Genomic DNA, 24,833 nt, shown 5'->3' on the forward strand with positions numbered 1-24,833 from the left:
AGATTGTTTGCAATGGCTGCATCCTGTCTGACTGAGCTTCTGTCTCCATATCCTTTCCACTCCTCTGACTGTTAAATGAGGGGAAAAATTGCTTTCAAAACCAGAGATTTGATAAAATTTTCTATGCAGACACTACATTGGAAATCTTACTTACAAAATAGCACAGTTCCATTTGTCAGCTTGAAGTTGCATAATTTGCCATGCTGGATAATTTAAACTATGCCTAAAAGGGTTTTTGGATAATCTTGAATTAGGTGAAGAACTTGGTATTGTCCTAACAGTACTGTGGTTGTACCTATATCTCATGAAGCAGGCCAAGAAGGCAGATTTTCAAAGGCAACTAGGATTGGGTAATAACTGCAGTTCTAGCCAGCTATAGCCACCTCCTGTGAATGAATGAAAAGGTAATTATGCTGAAGACTGGGAATGGATCGAAGTAAATTTATTTTTTAAAGCAATTGAGCTAAGTTCTGTAGTGTCATCACACTATTATCCACATGCATATGAGAAATCTCCACCTCTATCATTGAACAGTAAAGATCAAATAATGGATTGTCTAGCTTGGTAAAAGTATGTAGGTGAAAAGTAACAGAGATAATGGGAACTGCAGATGCTGGAGAATTCCAAGATAATAAAATGTGAGGCTGGATGAACACAGCAGGCCAAGCAGCAGAGAGCTCTGATGAAGGGTCTAGGCCTGAAACGTCAGCTTTTGTGCTCCTGAGATGCTGCTTGGCCTGCTGTGTTCATCCAGCCTCACATTTTATTATCTAGGTGACAAGTAAACTTTCCAATAATTTGCACATCCTGAAGTTTAGAGAATTCTTCTCGTGGTTAGCAGTCATTATATAAATTTTAACTCATTTTGAAATGTTCTCAATTCAAAGAGGAGAAAGCATTTAACATTTTTTCTTTCAACCTTTGAAAAGGAGCTGCCTCTGGGGAGGATATTTTTTGAATAGATTAGAAAATTAAATAGACGCAAGAGAAGATCATCAACCCCTCAACTTTGAGCTACCACAAAAATGATCTCACTTGATTTTATTCTGATATTGTACACATTCCCAATATTCCCTTTTTCTTTGAAAAATGAAAGTCTATCCCAGCCTTGAATATGAACATGCAGGTTGTCCACCACCCATCTGGATTAGAGAATTCTAGTGGTTCTTATTGAGTCACCTTAGTCTACAATGATTGATCCCTTAATGTGAGACCATGTCCTTTTATTCAACAGTCACATACATTTGTATTCTCAGCAAACCTAGATGCAGTTAGCTTTTCACTCTAATAGCAGGATCACTGGACTCCACGTTAACTCTGTTTCTTTCTCCACAGATGCTACCAGTTCTGCTGAGGTTCTCCAGCAATTTCTGTTTCTGTTTGCGGATGCTGGAGAAATGAAACAGTTCTTTGCTTTATTAGCCAAGTGTTTATGCTGTAAATGCTTAAAGCCAATTAATAGCTTCTGCAGAGTTATTTTATGATAAAAGTATCTTTCAGATTTTCAGAGAAGAATTTAAGTGACTGTTCGTCAGAGGAAGATAACATCTTTTCTGATGGTCAAGCTGAGTGGCGTGGAAATCGTAGCATTATGGCTAATCTTTCTATCCCTCAGCTTGATGGGGCTGCAGATGAGAATACTGGTATGTGCCTTTGTTGAATAAACGTTGTGATTGCTGAAGAACAAGATCAGATATTTGAACTGCCAGAAAACAATTTGCATTCTGTACTATTGACTAATTTAAGACAGTTGCAAGATTGAAGGTTTAAATAAGTCTTAAGCAGTTTGTGGACATTGTTTAACATTTGAGGTTAATTATTTTCTGCTATTTACTTCTGTGTCTAAGGGTGATCATCTGATCAAATTTTTTTAAAGAAATTTATTGCAAACATTTCCTGTCATCCATTGTATGCAAAAGACTTTGTAAATTTGGATTATATTTAATGCGTAAGGAATTAATGGTAGCCATTTGCAGTATAGAGAAGAACACATCAAAAATTCGCTGCAGAACCCCTACATTTGCAGGCTCTTAAATTTGCTGGTGCATATAAAGCCTTCTTGAATGCTATCTTTAAAAAGCAATCTTTAAAATTTATATTTCCTTTGTTTTAATATTTGAAATGATAGATATGTACCTACTGAAGTCAAGTTGGAGTTCATAAGTTGGAGTTGCAAATCCTTACTGTGATTCAAGGGTTTCATCTTCAGCCTTGCACATCCTTGCTAGGAATTGAGGTTGCTTTTTACCATTGACTTTATTCTGTCCCTCAGAACTCCTCCACATTCTATTCTTACGTCCATCCTGTATCACTCTTTGGCTCCAGTTTTTTTCCTTGCATACTAGTAAGGCCTTTAACAAGATGGCCTTTAACAAAATCACATGGGATTCAAGGGGAGCTTGCCAATTGGCGTGGCAGGTAGGAGACAAATGGTGGTGGAGGGTTGTTTTTTATACTGGGGGTCTATAACCAGTGGTGTTCCACAGGGACTGGATCCACTGTCATTTATATAAGTGATTTGGATGAGAGTATAGAAAGCATGGTTAGTAAGTTTTGCAGATGACACCAAAATTGGTGGTATAATAGACATTGAAGGCTATCTAAGGTTACAAAGGGATCTTGGTCAATGGTCCCAGGAGTGGCATGTGGAGTTTAATTTAAATAAATGTGATGTCTTACTTTGGTAAGACGAGCAAGGGTACGACTTGCGCACTGAATGGTTAGGAGGTTTTGTGGAACCGAGACCTGAAAGTTGGGTACATACCTCTTTGGAAAGTTGCATCACAGGTAGACAGGGTGGTAAAGAAGGCATTTGCCATGCTAGCCTTCATTACTCAGACCATAGAATATAAGAGCTGGGATGTCAAGTTGTAGTTGTACAGGACGTTGCTGAGGCCACTTTGCAGTGCTGTGGGAAGCATAATTGGAGAGGGTACATTAAAGATTTACAAAGATGCTACTGGGACAGGAGGGTATGAGTTTATAGAGAGGCTGGGTAGGCTGGAACTTTTTTCCGAGTGCATGGGAGATTGAGGTGTGACCTTAGAAGTTTATGAAATCATGCAGGGCATAGACAAGGTGAATAGGGCAAGGGAGCTCAAGACTTGAGGGCATCAGTTTGAGGTGAGTGGGGAAAGATTTAACAGGGATCTGAAGGGTAACTACTTCACACAAAGGGTGATACCCATATGGAATGAACTCCCAGAGGAAGTGGTAGATGCAAGTACAGTTAAAAGATATTTGGTCAAGTGCATCGATAGTAAAGGAATATGAGGCGATCAGGACTAGTTTTGTTTGGGAAACATTTTCAGCATGGATGTGTTCGACTAAAGGGTCTGTTTCCATGCTGTATGACTGACAGGCAGCATTTTTGTAATTGAACTTTGTTCTTACTGTTGTATTACTTCTATAATATGAGGGTTGTGAGCAGTATATCTGTTATTTGTCATCAAAGCAGTGAGGAATTGTGTATAAACACTTTGGAGCTTTAAAGTCAGCTGGATTAATTTGAATCTGCCTCGGTCCTTCACAACATGTCACTATACTTGAGCTTTCTCAGGGAGCAAATATGAAGACTTTGTTGTATTGCCGCCAGAAACTTTAACACCTTTGCTGTTAAATAATTGAGGTTGTGCTATGGCTTCCTAAAGCTCAGTGAGTCACTTGCAGTGTTAGTTTCCTCTTGTATTTCCTGGACCATGTGTGGCAAATATAAACTCACTGGGAGGAGAGTCTTCACTTTTGCATGTCTCTCCATTTGATCAACGTCTTTTGACCTTGCCACCAACCCTATATGTGCTCAACATACTGTACAGGTTGGTGATGCAATATCTCGCACGTTGCCTTGTGTGAATTTTTTTTCTTGTCATCAAGTTGCTTCGAAGCACTGCTTTTCAGACTACAAACACTGGTAGATTGTTAGTAAATAAATTTAGGAATGTCGCTAGCTTGCACTGTCTCTCACTTGCTCTCTTCGCCATATCTCGCCACTGCTGCCACCACCACCAAAGTTCTTTCTAGCAGACGTTATTCAGATGAGTTATAATAAATTATAACAAGTGGTTTGATACTAGGTTGTGTAATAGTTAAGTCCAATTTTTTGCAGATGCAGTGTGAGTCTATTTAAAATAAAACCATAATCTTTCTTTATTTGTAGTCACCAGTACCATCAACAGCTCATGTTTATTTGGCATCATTTCACATAGCAAAATGTCCCAAGGCCCTTTGTGGCAACATTTTTGAAAAATTATTGACATCTACACACATGAGGGAGATAAAATCAGTAACCAAGAGCTTAATTGATTAGATAAATTTTAAGGAGCATCTTCTAGAAATAGTGAAGAGTTGAGACTGAGGATTATGGAGGGATTTCCAGACCTTATGCCAAAGCAGCCAAAAGGTATGGGTGCCAGAGACGTAGCAATGATAATTAGGATGCATACCAAGGATAGAAGAAGATGAGTGATGAGGTCTTGTGGAATTATACGACTGGAACTTGTTGCAGAGGGGAGCAGAAACAGTACCATAGAGGTTGAAGAAAGTGATGAGAATTTTAAGTTGGTTAGTGTTACATTTCTTCACATTGTGCTCAGTCTTACATTGGCTTATCCACGCGCTTAACCTGTCTATGCCTCTTTGTAGACTTTTTACCCTTTCTCCACACAGCTAACCTTCCTGTCTTGAGCTTTGTGTTGTCTGAAAACTCAAATTCACTCGATTTTTGCTGAAGCTTGGACGTTTCATAAACTGAGTACCACAGTGAGAAATTTCATGAAAGAATAAATGGGCTGGTAGACTGGTCAGGTATATGGCAGTTAAAATTTAATGTACAGACATTTGAAGTGATTTGTTCTAATAGGAGGAACAAAGAAATGTAATTTAAAATAGAGTGCAATTCTGAATAGTGATCAGGAGCAGAGGGACCCAGAAGTAAATGCACACAAATGAGCAAGTTAAGAAAGCAGTTTATAAGGCAAATGGATCCTGAGTATTATGCTTAGAGAAATAAGAGAACAAGAGCAAACAAAAAGTTAACTTTTTATAAAACAGTGGTTTGATCATAACTATACAATCCTGAGCATTGTACTTCAGGAAGGAATTGAATAAGGTGGAGGTAATAGTTCAGAGAACTTCCAGGGATTAAGGGCCTTGGTTTCAAAGATAAATTGACAAAGGCTCTGTTCTCCTTGGATGAAAAACATGAGAGGTGATTTAATAGACAGGTCTAGCCAATGTTTCTGTCAGCGGAAGGGTTAAGAACTAGAAACCACTGATTTAAGATAATTGGTAATGAAAGCAGTGTGTGGAAGAAAGGATTTTGTGCATCGATTAATTTAAATCTGGAGTGCGCTACTTGAGTGTATGGAGGTAATTTGAATAATTTATTTGAAGATGAAAAGGTGCAGGGCCCCGGGGAATGAAGGGGTGAGTAGGTTGGAGTAGATCAGCTCTTCAACTGTGTGGATAGACTCGCCTGGCTGGATGTCAGCCTTTTGTGCTGTTCTAATTCCATAATACTGTAAGCATTTAAAGTCAATTAACTTTGTAGAAAGCAAGCAATTGTCAATTATGGGATCTTGTATTAACATTGAGAAAATTCAGTATACACCTATCATTTAAAGGGTAGGAATAATCTTGAGTCCAGTTGTACTATGAAATGGACAGCAGCTTACATTTCAGTAATTATCCAGTAGACGTAGCAGAACAAATGTACTGTAAGCACCTCGGGTAAGATTTATTTTCAGAGAATAGTTGAATTAAGTTAGTGCCTTCTATCTTTTGCTAGTCCCAAGAAAACAAAAGTTGTGGGCCACAGTGACTGCTCAGCACTTGAGAGAAACTAATTTTTTCTGGTTTTTATTGTATCAAGCTGAATAATTTTCGTGGTTTTCTGCCCTTCAGTAATTCCATGGTTATCTTGCTAAATTTTAGATAACACTTTAAACGAAGATGGTTCAAGAACTCATTCTACATTGGCAGTCCGAGATAAAGTTCTGACAAAGTCAACGTTTCACAAAGAGACTGTGATGTTAGAACTGCCATCATCGCATCATGTTGGGCTACAGTACAATCATGCAGGTACCACACCTCATGCACTTGATGGTTTGAATGCTACAGAATTACCTTCTTATCAAAATTCGTTCATTGCGACAAAGAAGCCTGAACATGCGGTTTCTAACTTATCAAATGAAGCCAGCCATGACTTAAAATGCAGTGCACCTAGTGAAGACCTTGGCTGTCGCAGTGTAAAGTTTGTAGATGCTGAAATGATTGGCAGATCTCCAAGTGCAGTCTGTGAAAATAAATGCATTACCAGTGACTATGAAAATCAGCTCCCAATGCAAACAGATAGACTTCAAAGGGTAAAGCATTATATCAGCATTAACTGTGAAAAAAAGTTGTCATTTACACATCCGAGAAATCTAACCAGCGAAGATGAATTTCATAGTAATTCAACTCTTGATTGCTTGGTTGGACGAATAGCTAATAAAGTGCCTCATGCATCTAATAAAAAAGAAAACACCGCATGTGATAAACCTTTGATTCCTCTGAGAGGTGTAAAAAATGGGGTTCAGCTTTTTGAAGGTCATAAAAGTACAGTAATAGATGCTGAATGCAACATTGCAAAAAATCATACTGAACTTAAAATTAGATACGAAGACTTTCAAGCAACCCAAAGAGAGAGAACCGTAATTGATCAGCATGAGGCACAGTATACATTCTTCCCCAGTGTGGTACTTCCCAACTGTCTGAAATGTCCAGAAAAGGTTTTCAACAGGCCCATAAAACTTCAGAAACAAGAGGATCGCAGGTTAAAGCTCAAGTTGAGTAAAAAGAAATCAAATGGTACCCAGCTGACAGAAAATTCGACAGCTACGAAAGTAATAATTGCCCAATCCACAGAACTAAGTTCTTGTAGCAGTAGAGTACTGCAAAATGAAGTATCTCTGGGTCACAATTCAATGAAATCTTTTGGTAGTGGATTTCCTTTAGACTCCCACATCTTTAATAAGGATGGATCTCCTGAAAATAGTCTAGGACAGTCACTTCGATTGGCGTGCAGTAAGTATACACTCCGGACCAAGCGGAAAGTAAGCTATGAAACTGAAGATAGTGAGCACGGTCAATGCTCAGAGATCTTGAAGGCCTGTCCGACCCGGTCGCAGTGTTCAAAAGTCAATGATAACAGTACAGATCGTCCTCAGCGATCACGTAAAAGGAGAAGACTTAATAAGAAAGAGCCCCCTGTGATTATTAAATATATTATTATTAATCGATTCAAGGGTAGAAAAAATATGTTAGTTAAGATAGGAAAAGTGGATTCAAATGAGGACCATGTTCTTCTTGATGAAGATAAACTGCAAAAATATACCAAAATTTCACCTTTAAAAGACTGGTGGCCCAAGGTTACTGAACCTCCTGTTGTTATCAAACCTTTGTTATCAATACCTACACCAAAGAGAGGGAAGAAAACAAAAGTCCAGTCAAGCTTAAAGAAAAGAACTGGAAGATTTAAAAAACTACAAAGAAAGGAAAACCTGAATATTGCTAGCCAAGCTCAAGTGAAAAGAAATGTGTTTACTACAAAGAAGGTAGAATTTTCGCCACTTTCTCCTCCTTCACCCTGCTACAGTGCTGAGGCTGATGACTGTTTAACAGAATATAAAGACGTTATGTACAAACTTGGCTTTATGTCAGAGAGAATGCCAAGTCCTTCTAATCTATCACCACCTCGTTGCTGGTCACCAAGTGAAATGCAAGGGAATGGAATGCTGTCAATAATGGCATTAGATGATGTACTGATAAGAGAGAGTGATCCTTGTGCTTTAAATAATTCTGATTATTTGTTGCAAGGCAGTAGAAATCGTGGAAGAAAGCAAAGTTTGAAATCCAGGAAAAAGTCTCCCTGTAATGCAGGTGCTACAGCTAAAAGAATGAGAGGACCCCAGAAAGGTAAGCAAGTGGCAGTTAATGAAAAAGATGAACAGAAGATAAAACAGCGCAAGAAAACCAGAAAAAGATGGACTCGGAAACCAAAAAACGTAGTTCCGTATCTGGCTGTGAAGCAAGGAACTTTGCAAAGTTTAGAATCAAACGAGCAAGAAGTAAGCTCTGAGTCTATCAACACAGAACTGAATTCGTCCCGTAAAGAGAACTCCATAGGTAGGTTTTGTGGAAATTTTGAAAATGTGCTTGCTGTAGAATCTGATCCCATTTCCAAGACTGATGAGCAACCCAACATTCCTCTAAGCCTTTGTTCGACAGGGCATCTTCCTTCAACGCAGCCTTATTCTGAAGAAATCCATGGAGATTCTGGGGGCTACTATTGTTCATTGCTGGAAGTTGATGACAGCACAAATTTGCAAGATTTCCCTTATCCGCCAGGTGAACAAGTCTCGGATACACTATCTCAACTGGCAACATGTTCTCAGTCCCAGTTGCATTCCAGTCTTCCTTTCAGTCTCAATAAAACAAGTCCTTCTTGTGTTCAGGCTGATTCTATTTACATGTTGGATAACAAGGCTCAAATGACTGAGAGTTTTCAATTATCGATGGACACAAGCCTTGAACCACAGACAGCACTGGCTGTTCCTCAGAATCAGCGGTGTTTTGATCAGCTACCACCCTCTTCCACAGTTCAGCCTCATCCACAGTCTTTACAGTACACCCACTTGCCAGTTCACTCAACTGAAGATGTGTTTCGGATACAGAAGAACAGTTCATCACAGCTAAGATCACAAATTGTGAGCCAAACAAAGATTGGTGGTGGTCAGCATATTTCTGAAGCTAGAGATTTTCAAAATGGAGAGGAGACACAAACACACAGATCTCACCAGAATTCCACATTATCTCAGTCAGAGCTTGAGGTTGATGGCAAAGTAAATCATTCACCACAACTGTTCCAGCAATCCAAAGCTCTTCAGCAATCAAAATCTACGTTACTTGATTCTGAGGTAAATCAACATTCAACATTTTCTCAAGGAAACAATGTTATGGATTTACCTCACAGGATTTCTCCGCTCGAAAATGAAAAGGATGGCCATTGTCTTAATTTTGTTCCGTGTAGCCATACTAAGTTAGTGAAAAAATTTGTGGAAGGGGAGCAAGAAACTCCCAACATTTTAGACATATCTGATTTCACTCCTCCCAGAATAAAGCAGAGATCAGTGTCTGAAACCTTCTTGGACACAAATATTGCAGCACACTCTCAGAAATCTGAACACTGTCTGAGAATGGATGGCCAAGCCCCTTTTAGCGGTAGTCAGTCTAGTCTTACTGTTTTGAGAGAGTTACTGCAGAAGAGGCAACAAAAAACACAAGAAGGCAATGTTCAAGCTCCTTCACCAAAAGCTCCATTTCACAGAAGTGTTTCTTGTCCAAATGAGCCAAATGAATTCAGTAAAAATTCTTCTAACACAGACTTTTCTGACCTTCTACCTATTGCTAACTCAAAGTCCCAAAAGGATGCTGCTTCTAAAAAAACAAAAAACTCGAGAAGTGCAAATATTGTACAGAAGAAAACCAAAACCTCAAAGAGAGTGCCGCCCAAGAAATCTCCAACTTCTCAATCCAAATGTCCTTTTTCTGATGACAACCCTGTTTTTCATTCAGATGCAGGGTTTGATAGTTACAGTTTTGACAGCTTATCACCAGAACTTCCTCAGTCTTACAATTTTGATATCAATACTGTTGGACAAACCAGATATTGCACTGTATACTCTGGGTGCCAATTCATGCCAGCTGCTGAGCAAAATCTGCCTCAAAAGTTTTTGAGTGACGTGCAGGAATCTGTTCCAGCCCAGGCAGTAATAGAAACTTGTTCATACAAGACCCAAAGCAGTAAAGTGCAGCACTCTGACCAAATACATCAGCCGTCAAGCAATGTTGAGTGGGCTAGGTCTGGCTCAATCAGCCCTGATCTGTTTGAAAAGTCTTTTTTAGACAGTGGAGAAAAGTTGAAACAGTTAAATAAAAGCTTTGAAATGCCAATTCAAAGTGTTCTGTCAAGCTCTTCTGAATCTTCGAGCACCCATTTGTCTGGAATGTCTATTGTTGAGATGAAAGATCAGTCTTCTAATCATTGTCATGATTCTTTGGAGAATGGAACTTCCTGTAGCCCAATAAAGTCATCCAGTAGTCAATTAATGCTGTTAGATGAAGGAAGTGGAAGAGAATGTGAAAGATCTGATGTGTGTTTGTCTGCCCTTTCGACTGGTTCAAGTCCAAACGGAACAATAGGTTTTATTGGTGAAGACATGGCAGCATTAAGCTGTGAAGATGCAGAGCTTTGTGCTTCTAAATATAGTAATGGTTCACCAGCTACATCTCACAGTTCTCCGGCATCTGTCAATTCACCATTACAAACCAAAAATAGCTGTTATATTAGCCGCATGTCAGGTGCTCACATTCTAAAACCTTTAATGTCACCACCAAGCCGAGAGGAAATCGTGGCAACACTGTTTGATCATAATCTGGCAGAAACTGTCTACCAAGAACCATTCTGCAGCGATCCTTCAGATGCTCCAGAAAAACCCAGGTGAGTTGATACTCCCGCTCTAACTGTTTAAAATTAAGGAAGTGTTCATTTGTTATCATAAGCCCTATTTTGCAGTCAAACATATCATGATGGACGATAATGATCTAAAATGTTGTTCATTCTCTGCTGTCTTGTACATTGTTAAAGGTATCACATACAGGCTGTTATGCAAGTTAATGTTTTCCTTTTGTATGAGGGTGACCATCTGACTCAGTTTCTCTTTGGATGGTATCTACCTCTATCACCCCAAAAATTAATTTAGTCTTTTAATTTTAATTTCTTGTATTAATGAAGTCTTTGAGCAAACTTCAATTTCCTCCTACTTTAGACAATAGATCTCCTGTTGTCATAAACATTTACTGTAATTTTGACTCATTAGCAGTTTTATAAATTTCTGAACAAATCAATTTAAGGGAGTAGATTAGAATCATGGAATAGTCAGACGATTTGAATCCGTTAGCTTCTGCAGCAGTTTAGCAAGGTGTACTTTCTGCCCTTTTTGAATAGGCCAGCATTATTTTCTCTTCAGTAGCCTTTTTCAATTCCCTTTTGATAGCCTCAAATGTCTTCCGTAACCTCGTTCTCGAGCAATGTTTTCCAGATTGAAGCCACTCATGATTTAAGGAAAGGGTTACCTTCCATTGTAGCTTTTTTGCTGTCACCTTAAATTTGCCCTCTGGTTCCTGATTCTTCGGTCAAATGGAACAATTTCAGTCCGTCGACTCTGTCCAAGCCCCTTGTGAACTTGAGCATCTCTATCAAATCTCTTCCAAACCTGCTTTTTAAGGAGATTAGCCCCAGATTCGCCAATCAGTCCTTCAAAAACGAAGCCCCTTATCAGTAACTCGTAGGTTAGCCCTGCTGCCTCACAGCATCAAGGCCCCAGATTCGATTTCATCCTTGGGCGACTGTTTGCATGGGGTTTCCTCCGGGTGCTCCAGTTTCCTCCTACAGCCCAAAGATGTTAGGTGGATTGGCATTGCTAAATTGCCCATAATGTCCAGGAATGTGTAGGCTGGGTGCATTGGCCATGGGGAATGCACTGTTACAGCAATAGGGTAGAAGATTGATCTGGGTGCGATGCTCTTCAGAATGGCCTGCTTCCAGGCTGTAGGGATTCTTGATTATCTTGGAACCATTTTGTAGACCTATGCTGTGCACTCTTCAAAGTTTTCTTCATCTTGCTAATATGCAGCATTGGAAATAAATGCAGTACTCTAATACAAATCTCTTTTTTATTCTTCACCTTAAAAAAAATAGAAGCACGGGAATTTACTCTGAGGCATACTAATGCTCTAAACCTGTTCCAAATACACTGATAGAACACTGATATCTACGTGAAAGTGTGGAAGATATCCCAGTTATGTCCTGTTCCTATACATGGTAAATCCAAATCAAGCAACCATCCCATCCCTGTGCTCTTAATCATCAGTAAAAATGTTGGTGTCATCATTGATAACAAGGAGCACTTGCTTAGTACTAATCTGTTCACTTCATCCAGTTTAGATTCTACCAGGGCCACTCAGCCCCTGACCTCTTTGCAGCCTTGGTTCACTCTTGGACAGCAGATATGAACTCTAGAGGCAAGATGGACCAAGGCCGCATTTGACTAAGTATAACCTCAAGGAACCGTAGCAAAACTTGTGCTTAAGGGAATCAGAAGTGGTGGTTGGAGTCATACATGACACAAAGGAAGATGGTTGAACTTTTGAGTCATCTGAGCGCCACAGCATCTCTGTGTTTCACTGGGTAGTGTTCTCGGCCCAACCATATTTAGCTGCTTCATCGATGTCCTCCCTCCATCATATGCTCATGATGTGGAGGTGCCAGTGTTGGACTGGGATGGACAAGGTCAAAAACCGCACGACACCAGGTTATAGTCCAACAGGTTTATTTGAAGACTTGGGCTTTCAGAGTCTCGCTGCTCCTTCAGGTGGCAGTGCAGTGAGGGAGGTGGCATCAGACACAGAATTTATAAGCAAAAGATCCAAAGGATCATGGAACTGATGCAAATATGTTGAACAAACCAAAGATGGCTGTTAAATCTTTGATCAGTTAGAAAGGATTAATATGCAAATTCCAAAATCTCTTGACAGTCACTGCCCTGACATAACTGAAAGGTCTTATCAGTTCCCTCAGTATACCAGAGGTGACATCCCAGGTCAGACAATGCATTTTAGGTGTGAGACCTTGTTTAGAATCTGGCTGTGTATCAACTCAGTCAGACTGGTTTTATTTCCAAAGTAGGCATTTATAAAATGCCACATTGTCTACAAATGGTGCTTTTGAACAAAGTAGAATGTATCTGCAATTACAAATCTGCAAATTCACTCCTTGGTGGGGGGCAGGGTTGCTGCATAGGACACCTCCAACCAACGCTACACACTAGATACTTTGCCATTTTTTCCCCCTTTGGACTCATGGCAAGGAACCTCTGAACTAACGACATAGTGATATCAACAAGTTTCATCCCACCATTAGACCTTGCCATGGACTACTCTTTAGAATCAGTCTCACGTGCACCTCCAAGGAAAACACTTCAACGCCTCACTCTACTACAAGCCTACGAATAACCTCACAATGCTGCACTTCCCTAGCTTCCACCCTAAACATTGTATTTTAAAAGAAAAACATTCCCCTACAGATACATCCTGCACATACATGGGAACTGTTCAGATGAAGAGGAGTGTGACGGACACCTGAAGATGCCCTCATAAGAACAGAATATGCCAGTTCCAATGTGCCACACTGAAAACAGTAATGATCTTGTCAGAAGACATACATGGGATACGAACAAAAGGGTACCCTTGGTTGTCCAGTACTTCCTGGGAGCAGAGAAACTCCACTCTGTGTTCTTCACAGCCTTAAACACATCAATGACAGTGAGCACCTCTCTAAGATCTTCCCCACGCTTCCACTTCTCACCTTCAAACAACTGCCAAATCTTAAACAAACCATTGTTCACAGCAAACTACCCAGCCTTCAGGACGAGATTGACCACAGCACCATAAAACCCTGTCATGACAACCTCTGCAAGACATGTCAGATCTCTGACATGGATACTACCATCACATGTGGGAATACCACCCACACGTGCATGGCAAATACTCGTGAGACTCGGCCAGTATTGTCTATCCTGTGCTGCAGGCAAGGATGCCCCAAAGCATGGTATATTGGCAAAACCATGTGCATGCCATGATAATGGCAGAATGGACAGGGCATAACAATTGCCAGACAGATGCTCCCTCCCAGTGGGGGAGTACTTTAACAGCCAAGGACATTTGGCCTCAGATCTACGGGTAGACATTCTCCAAGGCAGACTTCAGGCTGCATAGCAATGCAGAGTCACCACGCAGAGGCTGAGAGTCAACTTCAGTACCCATGAAGATACCTTCAACCAGGATTTTAGGTTCCTGTCGCACTACAAGTGATCCCATCTCTCTCTTTCTTCACTCGCTTTTTTTCTGTCTCCCCGTCTATCTCACTCCCTCTTCTCTCACTCTCCATCTCACTCCCTACTGTCTTCTGACTCTTCTCTCTGACTCCGTCTTCCCCCTTTTCTCTTCTCTGTCTGTGTCGCGCACCCCCCCCACCCAACATGCACGTTTAAATCTATGGGGTGAATTTGTAAATACATGTAGTTTCTATTTTCTTCAAAAAGCACACAGCTTGTAGACAGTCCATGTGTCCTTTTATAAAATTGTACTTTGGAAATAAAACCAGTCTGACTCAAAGTTGATAAATAGTCAGATTTTAAACAAGGCCTCGCACTTAAAATGACCAGGAGTGACAATTCTGAGGAAACCGATAAAGCCTCAAATTATCTCGGGACAGTGACTTGAAAGAGATTTATGAATTTGCATATTAATCCCTTCAGACTGATTTAAAGATTTAATAGCCATCTTAGGTTTGTTCAGCGCATTGGCATCAGTTCTGTGACCGTTTCATCTTTTGCTTATAAATTGTCCGATGCCACCCCTCTTGCTGATATCTGAAGGAGGAGTGAGACTCTGGAAGCTTGTGTCTTCAAATAAACCTGTTGGACTACAACCTGGTGTTGTAATTTTTGACGTCATAAGGTCAGAAGTAGGGATATTCACCTGTGATGGCACAATTTCAGCATTATTCATGACTCCTCAGTACTGAAGCAGTCCGTGTCCAAAGTGCAGCAAGACTTGGCCATTATCGAGCTTGGGTTGACAAATGACAAGTTACATTGGTATCACTCGTGGCATAGATTATAATTGCAGGGAGTTCATGTTGGAGCTGTGCAGCATGTCGGTAAGCCCACAGCTGGAGTACTGTGCAGTTCTGGTTACCATACTTGTAGGGAGGATGTGATTGCACTGGAGAGTGTGCAAAGGAGATTCACCAGGATGTTGCCTATGATGGGGCATTTCAGTGATTAAGAGATGCTTGGTAAGCAGGCGTTTTCTTTGGAGCAGAGATGGTGGACCTGGTAGGGATGTTTTAAGTTTAAGGGGCAAGGACAGAGTGCATAAAAAGCAGTTGCTCCCCTTAGTTGAAGAGTCCACAACAAAGAAGCATAATTTTAAAGTAAAAGGCAGAAAGTTTAGAGGGGATTTAAGGAAAAGGTTTTTCACCCGGAGGGTGGTTTGGGTCTCAAATATCCTGTCTGGGAGGGTAGATGAGGTGGGAAACCTCATAACCTTTAGAAGGTACTTGGGTAAGCACTTGAAAATGCCTTAACATTCTCAGCTATGTGTCGAGTGGGAGAAAGTGGGACTCTTATAAGTAGTAGTATATTTTTGATGATACAGACTCAATGGGTTGAGGGGACCTTTTTGTCCTGTATGATTTTATGACAAGTGCCAGCAAATGACGACTGTCGACAGCAAAGAAAAATCTAGCCACTGTCCCTTGTGATGGAATGCATGCAGTTGAATATCCATTCCCTCCTGTCAACAGCCTGAGGGCTACTATTGACAAGTAGGTGAATAGAACTAACCTCATAAAATCTATAGTTGCAAGAGCAGGTCGGATGTTAGGAATATGACAGTGAGTAACTCATCACCTGATTCCCCAAAGCCTGTTCACCAACTACAGGGCATAAATCTGGAATAGATTACTCTCCTCTTTCCCAGATGAGTACAGCTCCAACTTCACTTGTGAAACTTGACAAGTTGGACAAAGCAGTCTCTTGATTAGCACTAAGTTCACAAACATTCTCTGTCTGCTGTTAACATTTAGCAGCATTAGTGCATACCATTCTGCAAGATGAACTGCAGAAATTTGCTGAGGCATCTGAGACGGCACTTTCCAAACTTGCGATCACTTGTATCTACAAAGTTAAGGGCAGCAGATATGTGGAAACACCATCATTTTCAAGCTCGCCATTCACTGCCCTGACTAGGAAAGATGTCACCTTTCTTTCAGTGTTACTGGGTTAGATCTGCAGCACTCTCCCTAATCACATTGTGGGTTCACCTGAGGCGAATGGATTGCCGTAGCTCTGGAAGGCATCTCAGAGCTCCACCTCATGGGTAACTAGGTAGGAATGGGCAAAAATCGCTAGCCCAGCAAGCGATATCCATAGCCAATTAATGATATTTTTCTTTAAGAAAGGTAAGGATGAGTGTTCCAAGTTTCTCGCAAACGCTGCTCACTCCAGTCCATTAAGTGGTATCCTAATACAGGGATAGAAATGCTTGCAGATCTTACAGAACTTCTGGCAGGTGTCACTGGTGCTAGCTGTGCCTCTCTATTTGCATAACTAGTTTTTAGTTGGGCTTCAATGTGCAGAAGTTCACTCAACAGAGCTGAGGAATAAATTCTATTTAGGAGAGAGGAATTTTGTTTTAATTTTTGAAATAATAAATATACTTAACCCATCAAATGTAAATTGCTTGCATTCTAAAGAAATACAAGTCGTATTTGAATATAACACTAAGTACAAATATCCAAGTAAAGCCACAAGTATAGTTTGCCTCAAGAATGCATATTCCCTGATTCTAGATCCCGATTTGGAAATATCTCAAATTCAATATTAATCAATAATATTGCCACAGTGTGATGTAGACTTTAGAGAGATGCAAGTATGCAGTATCACGGAGGCTATTTACAAAGGCTGCTTGTTAGCAAAAAGATAAAGACCTGGTGTGCATACGCCAACATTGAGATAACTAACTACAAGGAATAGTTTCTTCCTATTGGATTGTCAGTTTTGAGGTTTAGTAAAGGAAATCCCACTAGCAAAGACCTTTCATTTTCGCAGATCATTTTGAAATATAAGTAGTAAATATTATCTTGCTAGACTAATTTGTTTAATGTATTCAGCAATTTAGGTCTTGATGCATCAACAATACCATTTCATGTCTGAGCTCAGAAATTCCAATTCTTTGCAGCGTGTTCATAGCTTTTTAAAATTTTGGATCACTGTATGTGAATGCTTCTTTGCATTTTGGACTGTGACTCTGTCTCATTCTCCCATATTCATGGATCAGTCAATTTTTCCATTAAAAGAACATTTTCAAGCCATGTTCTTCTATATGACCATTGAAGGGCGTAATTATGTGCAAATCCAACAAGGGAGATAACCTGGGTGCAATGGAACCCAGCATGATGGGAGCCCCCTATTCCATTTGCTGGTGTCAGGAAACTTCTTCTCAGTTCAGTGGTATTTGGGAAGGACATTCCATAGGAATCCCACCCACAGGTTGCAGGATTTTAAAGTTTTCTAAAGAGCCAACTGGTCAATCACCTCTAATCCCACCGAGACTTAAATATGGCTTCGGGCTCTGGGATGTGCACATGTCTGAAATCATTTAGAAGTCTGTTGGACTTGCTGTGTATGTGTATGATAGGAATCCATTGTGAAAGTATTCTGTGGACTTCCACAAGATTGAAATTAAACAGTGGCTATCTCGTTCATTGGAATGGTAGAGGTAAGCAAGTGATGAACCAAAAGACAAGGAATGGTGTTTTTAAAATGTTTTTTCCCTTCAATAATAGGGAGATAGGAGGACGGGTTTTGATCGTTGAAACCAGATTACCAAATGACTTACCGGAGTTTGATGGAGATTTTTCACTGGAAGGACTGCAGTTCTGGAAGACAGCCTTATCAGCAATGACACAAAATGCTCGACCTGGCTCTCCTGCTTTCACAGGGAGTAGGCATACTACGGCTCACAAAATAAGGATTGGTATAGGAACCTCTGAGGACCGAAAGATTATAATCCTGCCATGTAAAAGTCCACCTGGTTTACAACGAGTGCAGTTATGGCTGCAGGCCAAAAGAGAATATGAGAGCTCAAAGAAATGTTCAAAGAATCAGCTTGCTCTAACCGAGAATGCCAACCAGAATCAATGCTTGCAGACTTCACAAGAAGATAGGGTTTCTCCAACTGGAGAGTTAGGGATAGCAATTCCTGCAGTGTCTGACCAACAGCAAGGTGAAAGACATGCCCAGCCAAATGAACCAGCCTCCACTCCTGAAACACTGCAGTTAAAAACTCCAGAACAGGACAGCCTGAAATCTCAATCTCCAACAAGTCAATTAACTAAAGGAAAGCAGCCATTCGAAGATGATGACGATTACTATCGTCCATACAGTTCTCCTGATTCACCATTGCTATCTCCATGGCAACAGCCATCTTCCCCTAATGCAAGGCAGTGGGTACAGAATGAAGAAAGTAGAGAAATGAGTAAACCAAAGCCAGGCTTCAGCGCAGAGATTGCGGCAGAGGACTGCCCATCACCAAACAATGACACTCTGCTTTCAGGTGCTCCTCAGATTGAGCATCAACTGGCAAGATCGCCCCTTCAGTCTAAAACAAAAGCTGCTGAAAATTCTGCATCAGTTCTGCATAGTACTCCTGTCTCCCACAAGATTAGCAATGATGGAATTCCTGATGCGCTTTACTGTACTCCTATACAAATGGGTAAGTATTCATTTCTGAATTTTAACTACTGGTACGAAAATACATACACTTATGATCATTACATTGGAAGTTGATTTCATGTATATTTTAAGACCATAAGGGTTGGGGGCGGAATTAGGCCAATCAGTCTATCACATCTGCTCTACAATTCAGTCATAGCTATGTGTTTCTCAAACCCATTCCATTACTTTCTCCCCATAACCCCTTAAATCAATAACCTATCTATCTCTGCCTTAAATACACTCAATAACTTTGCCGTGGAGGGCTGCATAGGCCATGAGTTCCACAGAGTCACCACCCTCTGGCTGAACAAATTTCTCTCTCTCTTCTCTCCCCCCGCCCCGCTCTCTTGAAAAAGACCCCTTTATCCCCACACTCACCCTAATGGCAGTCTTCCCAATCCTTTTTCTCTGCCAGTATCTTGCCCTTAACACCATGGGTGTTGATCTAGTAGTCTCCTGTGTGGCATCTTGTCAAAGGCCTTCTGGAAATCCAAATAGATCACATCCTTTGACTCTTCTTTGTCTAAACTTGCTTGTTACCACCTCAAAGAATTCTAACAGATTTCTGACAATACTGCCCTTGAACGAAGCCATGCTGGCTCGTCCCTACTTTGGCATGTACTTCCAAGTACACTGCAATCTCATCGTAGTAACGGACTCTCAAATCATATTTGCCTCCTCCATTTCCTCTGGTAGCTCATTCCACACATGCACCATTCTCTACATGAAAAGGTTGCCCCTTAGGTCCCTGTTAAATCTTGCCCTCTCACTTTAAACCTGTGACCTCTAACTAGACTGTAATTTCCCTCTTCTGCCTCCCTCACTTCTTAAACAGAGGTGTAACATTAGCTATTTTCCAGTCCTCTGGGAGCCTCCCTGACTCCAGTGATTCCTGAAAGATTGCCACGAATGCCTCCACAATCTCCTCAGCTATCTCACTCGGAACTCTGGGGTGTAATCAGTGGCCCAAGTGACTTATCCACTTTCAGACCTTTCCGCTTCACCAGCACCTTCTCGTCAGTGATGGCCACGACACTATCCTTTGCCCCTAACGCTGTCGCGAAGTTCCAGTATCCTAGTTTTTGTGGCATCTCCCAGAATAATTCAGATTTAACAATATCTGCAACATTGTCCATTTTCTCAATCACTATAGAGCGCCGTGTATGTTGAGATTTTGCTTTAAACTTGTAAATATTTAAAATACTGAAAACTAAGTCCTAGTGCTTTATTTCGGCCCAGTGTTTTAAGGTGTAAAGGATTTTTTAAAATATGGAATTACACTAAAATTATACACCAGAAACGAGTTGCAAGTTGAGTTTTCGGATTCCAGTTTTCATCAACTAAGGATGATAAAGTATTTCAAAAAATTTAAGCCAAAAGAAAATATAGCTTGTTAACTTATTTAAATTCCCGTTTGGTCATTGCTTTTAAAGACAGTGTTATCTGACTTCCTTGCCCCTCTTTTCCCTATATTGTAACTGAACATAATTAACTGGTAGATGTTTAATAGGGTCATAGAGTTATACAGCACTGAAATGGATCCTTCAGTCCAACTCGTCTGTGCCAACTAAATATCCTAAATTAATCTAGTCCCATTTGTCCCATATCCCTCAGACCCCTTCCTACGTGGACCCATCCTGATGCCTTTTAAATGCTGTCATTGTGCCTGCCTCCTCCTCTTCCGCTGGTAGCTCATTCCACACAGATGCACCATTCTCTACATGAAAAGGTTGCCCCTTAGGCCCCTTTTAAATCTTTCCCCCCTCCTTTAAATCTATGTCCTCTAGCTTTGGACACCCCCTACCAGGCTGGGGTGGGGGGAAGCTTTGGCTATTCACCCTATCCATGCCCTTCATGATTTCATAAACCCCTCCACCTCTGATACTCCAGAGGAGAAAAACCCCAGCCTGTTTAGCCTCTCCCCGTACCTCATACCTTCCAACACCAGCAGCATTCTTGTTAAGTTGAAGGGCTCAGAAAGGATTTACAACGTCTTTCATACAACAAGAAGACCAGAACTGAATACAGTATTTCAAAAATCACCTAACCAACATTCTGTACAGATGCAGCATTACATCCCAACTCCTATGCTCCATGTACTGACTGGTAAAGGCTTCTAATTTGCACAATAGCTATTTTTGGGGTACCTTCTCAAATGCTTTCTGGAAATCCAGGTAGAGTACTACATAGGCTCCACATTTTGCCACAGCACATTACTCATTAAAAGTCCCAATAAATTGACTATGCATGACTTCCCTTTCACAGAACCGGGTTAATTCTTCCCAATCACCTTCACTGTTTCTAAGTGCCTAGCTGTAACCTCTTTAAGATTGATTATAACTCTTTCCCCTAACAGACAAAAAGCTAGCTGACTATTTTTTTGAGATAACAAGGTATAGAGCTGGATGAAGGGTCTAGGCCGAAACATTGGCCTTCCTGCTCCTCTGATGCTGCTTAGCCTGCTGTGTTCATCCAGCTCTACACCTTGTTATCTGAGATTCTCCAGCATCTGTACCTCCTACTATGTCTGACTATTTTTTTGCTTTTGTTATTTTTTATAACGTGACACTAAGCCAAGGAACAGTTATCATAGACTTGTTCAAAGAGATGATTATAATGGAGGCTTTGAGAGCCAAGCTAGGGACTTGGGATGGTTTGTATTTAAGGAGGCATTACTCATTCTGTCGTCTTTTGGTGATCCAGTATTTTTTTTAAGCTTGACAGTTGCTGAATTACATTTGTAGTTAGTGAAGCACTTAGGTTCTTTTCAATTTTTTTAAAAGCTTTCGGTAGTAGATTCGCCAACTTCAGGTACATTTAAGTTGTCATTGGATAAGCATATGGACGTACATGGAATAGTGTAGGTTAGATGGGCTTGAGATCGGTATGACAGATCGGCACAACATTGAGGGCCGAAGGGCCTGTACTGTGCTGTAATGTTCTATGTTCTAACCAATTTTAATGTCTAGACACAGCTAGACATAGGAAATAAGCTGCAATGGCTCCTTTTTAATTGACATGTAAAATTGCATTGTAATGGGTAAGCCAGAGAGCATTTGAGCCATGCAAAGCACAAAGATTCATGATGTTGCAGCATTATGGGGCTATAACTTTTTTCAGCATCATAGGTGTTTGGGCATGTTTGGGGCTTTACCTTTGACTTGACAGCAATTCCACATTTTTTTATCTTCATTGATTTGAAGGCCCATAAGCCCCCAGGGCCTGATTCAATCTACATCCCAGAGTATTTAAAGAAGTGCTTCTAGAAATAGTGGATGCATTGGTGGTCATTTTTTAAGATTTTGGAGCTCCTATAGATTGGAAAGTTGTTGATGTAAAATCACTATTTTATGAAAGGAAGAGAGGAAGCAGGGAATTATAGACAGTTAGCCTGACATACGGTAGTGGGGAAAATACTGGAGTCTCTCTCAAAAGATTTAATAGCTGACCACTTCCACTTTGAAAATAGTGACAGGTTTGGAGAGTGTCAGCGTGGTTTTATGAAATTGGCATTATGCTTGACAAATCTACTGGAACGTTTTGATGTAGCTCGTAGAGTTGATCAAAGAGTTTCAGTAAGGTGTCTCCAATGATATTAGTATTGGGTTGGGGAATAGTGTTTGCACATTGATAGAAAGCTCAATAGCAGACAGGAAGTGAAGTGCATTAATAATCAGACAGTTTTCTCAATGGCGCAAGGCCTATTGAGTTACCACAGAAACTGGTGTTTGGACCACAGTAATTCTCAAGTTTACTAATGATTTACATGAAAGAACTAAATATCAAACCTCTGAAGTTTGCAGATGATAAAAAGCAGGATGGGAGGGTGAATTGCCAGGGAGATTCAGTGATGGTTCACTGTGATTTTGACAAGTTAAAGTGAATGGGCAGGTGAATGGCAGGTGAAGTATAATGTGGATAAATGGGAGATGATCCACTTTGTAGCAAAAACAAGAATGCAGGTTATCTGAATAGTGATAGATTGGGAAAGTGGAAGGCACAATAAGACCTGGGCAGTGTTGTACACCAGTTGCGGAAAGTATGCATGCAGGTGTAATAGGCGACGGAGGAGATACGTGGTATGTTGTCATTGAAAGTGACAGAATTTAAGAACAGGAATGCCTTGTCATAATTGTACTGGCTTTGTTGAGGCTGGCCTGGTAGATTTTGTGCAGCTTTGAGTATCCTTACCAGAGATGGGACATACTGGCTAAGGGCGGACTAGATCACTAAAATGTTCACTGAAATCTAGAAGAATGAAGGGAAATCTCATAGAAATGTATAAAATTCTAACAGGACTAAAAACTGTAAATGCAGGAAGGATGTTGCCAGTGACCAGGGAGTCCAGAACCAAGAGGGCAGGCATAGACTAAGGATACAGTGTAGACCATTTAGGATCGAGATGAGCTAAGATTTCACCGAGTGGTGAGCTTGTGGAATTCTCTGCAAAATAGAGTTGAGGCCAAAATATTGAATGTTTACAAAAAGAACTTTGATCCCTTTAGCTTTAATGCTTGTATCTAAGGTTATGGGGATGAAACAGAACTGAGTAGAATGATCAGCCATGATCATTTGAATGGTAGAGAAAACTTGAAGTGCCAAATGGCCTACTCTAATTTTTTTAAATGTTTCTGTTAACAAATATTGTCCTAGTTAATCTGCATTTTATGCTGTGCTGAACTTTGATAGTTTGGTTTGTGATTTTTTTGGGGTTATTATTCAAAACCCTTTAATCTGTTCAGAGCCTAGGCTTCAGAAGACAAGTCAAAGAAGAGGAAGTAATTCTGATTCCTTGAGGCGAGTACTACTGACAACTCAACTTAAGGTAATACAAAAGGTGAAGGGTCGTCTGCACTGTCTTTAGGTATAAATGAAAGTGCAGTTCCTTCTCTCACCTTCCAGACATTTGAATTTGCTATGCAACAGCAAAGGATTTGTTAAACCTGTATGTGTCTAGCATGCTCATATTTGTGGTTTGTCATCAGTATTTTGGCAGATCGAAGATGAGCTAATGTTTACTTAATGCTTGGTGTGGGGAAAGAAAATGTTTAATTACAATTTTTCACTGAAGAATTTTGGAGAAAGACATTTCCAATGAAGAACATCAAAATGGCCAAACATTTACTATGTTATGGGAAGCTCAATTAAGTAATCAAGATCCTGCTGTTGCCTGGGGGCCAACTTCAGTGGTGATCTCTAAAATAGAGAGGTCAAGTTTCACATACATTTTTTTGCTGAAAGACTATGTTGCCGAAGCTTTTCGTCATGCACTGATTAATGCAACTTCAACAACATCTCTGTGTCTTTTCAGCAATATTTAACTACTTCTGTATGGCCAAACATGGTTTCAGTGTTTTAGTTTTATGTATAGACTGAAAATTGGTTGCCACATTTTTCACACTACAAGAACATAGTGTGCTCCAATAATTAATTGCCACACCTGACCAATCTTAACTGAATGTTCCGACTTTGAACACTGGCCACTTTTCCTGATCCTCAATCCTAATCAATAGGGAAAACGAGGGAGGGTATTGCAGTTTGGAGCCGATTGGCTCCTTTTTGTTTAAAAAGGAAGCATCCAGAGATTTCACAATATAGGTGTGGAAATCTTACTTGCTGGTTTCAGTTTCTTCCCCCTCAGTGGATGTACTGAGTAGGTAAACTAAGCAGAGACCAGGATGGGAAATCACCGCCACTTGGAGCTACACATTGGGCAGGAGCATCCATTACTCTTTGTTAGGCAGGGTAGGAACCATCAGGGATAGCTAGGGCAGTCTATAATTGTGGATGATTCTGGCACAATGTGTTTCTTACCACTCTGAAGAAAGACTAAATCTCCTAATTCAAGTTGTTACTGAATAATTTGTCTGTTTTCACTAGGTACTATTGTCTTGACTTGGTAGTTGGATATTCATATTATCACCAGAGTTTTATATTTCTTTGGTGCAAGGTCAATTAAACATTGGATATAATTAACAACTGTTAATACTGGACAGAAACTGGAAAGCAAAAACATCACTGCAAGTATAACATCCATAAATGCTAAAGCTTCTGTGAAAAATGGATATTCAGATAGGTCTTAACGTGCAACATCTTATGCTTGCACATCTTTGCTTGCTCCCAGTGCAGTCATCAATATAGCTGCTGTGTAGAACGATCAGCCATGATCATTTGGATGGTGGAGTAGGCTTGAAGTGCCAAATGGCCTACTCCTGCTCCTATTTTTTTTAAGTTTCTGTTACCAGATATTGGTCTTAGTTAACCTGCATTTTATACTGGGCTGAACTTTGACAGTTTGGTTTTGTGAATTTTTTTTGTTTATTATGCAAATCTGTGCTTTCAATTCGAGTCAAATGTAGGAGCTGAACAATGTTAGGTGCAATTTTATCAAAT

At 40.4% G+C, this 24,833-nt stretch overlaps 1 protein-coding gene across 1 annotated transcript in view; it reads left to right on the top strand.

Annotated features, from left to right (window-relative positions):
* Positions 1-24,833, top strand: part of rev3l (REV3 like, DNA directed polymerase zeta catalytic subunit) — a 181,868-nt gene that overhangs the window by 95,909 nt on the left and 61,126 nt on the right. The window contains exons 12-15 of the mRNA XM_059645215.1: positions 1,501-1,643; positions 5,932-10,537; positions 17,510-18,438; positions 23,183-23,265. Of these exons, the coding sequence (XP_059501198.1) occupies positions 1,501-1,643; positions 5,932-10,537; positions 17,510-18,438; positions 23,183-23,265 (5,761 nt within the window). The remainder of the gene's footprint in view (positions 1-1,500; positions 1,644-5,931; positions 10,538-17,509; positions 18,439-23,182; positions 23,266-24,833) is intronic.

The sequence above is a fragment of the Stegostoma tigrinum genome, chromosome 4, assembly GCF_030684315.1.
Source record: "Stegostoma tigrinum isolate sSteTig4 chromosome 4, sSteTig4.hap1, whole genome shotgun sequence".
NCBI classification, from domain to species: Eukaryota; Metazoa; Chordata; class Chondrichthyes; order Orectolobiformes; family Stegostomatidae; genus Stegostoma; species Stegostoma tigrinum.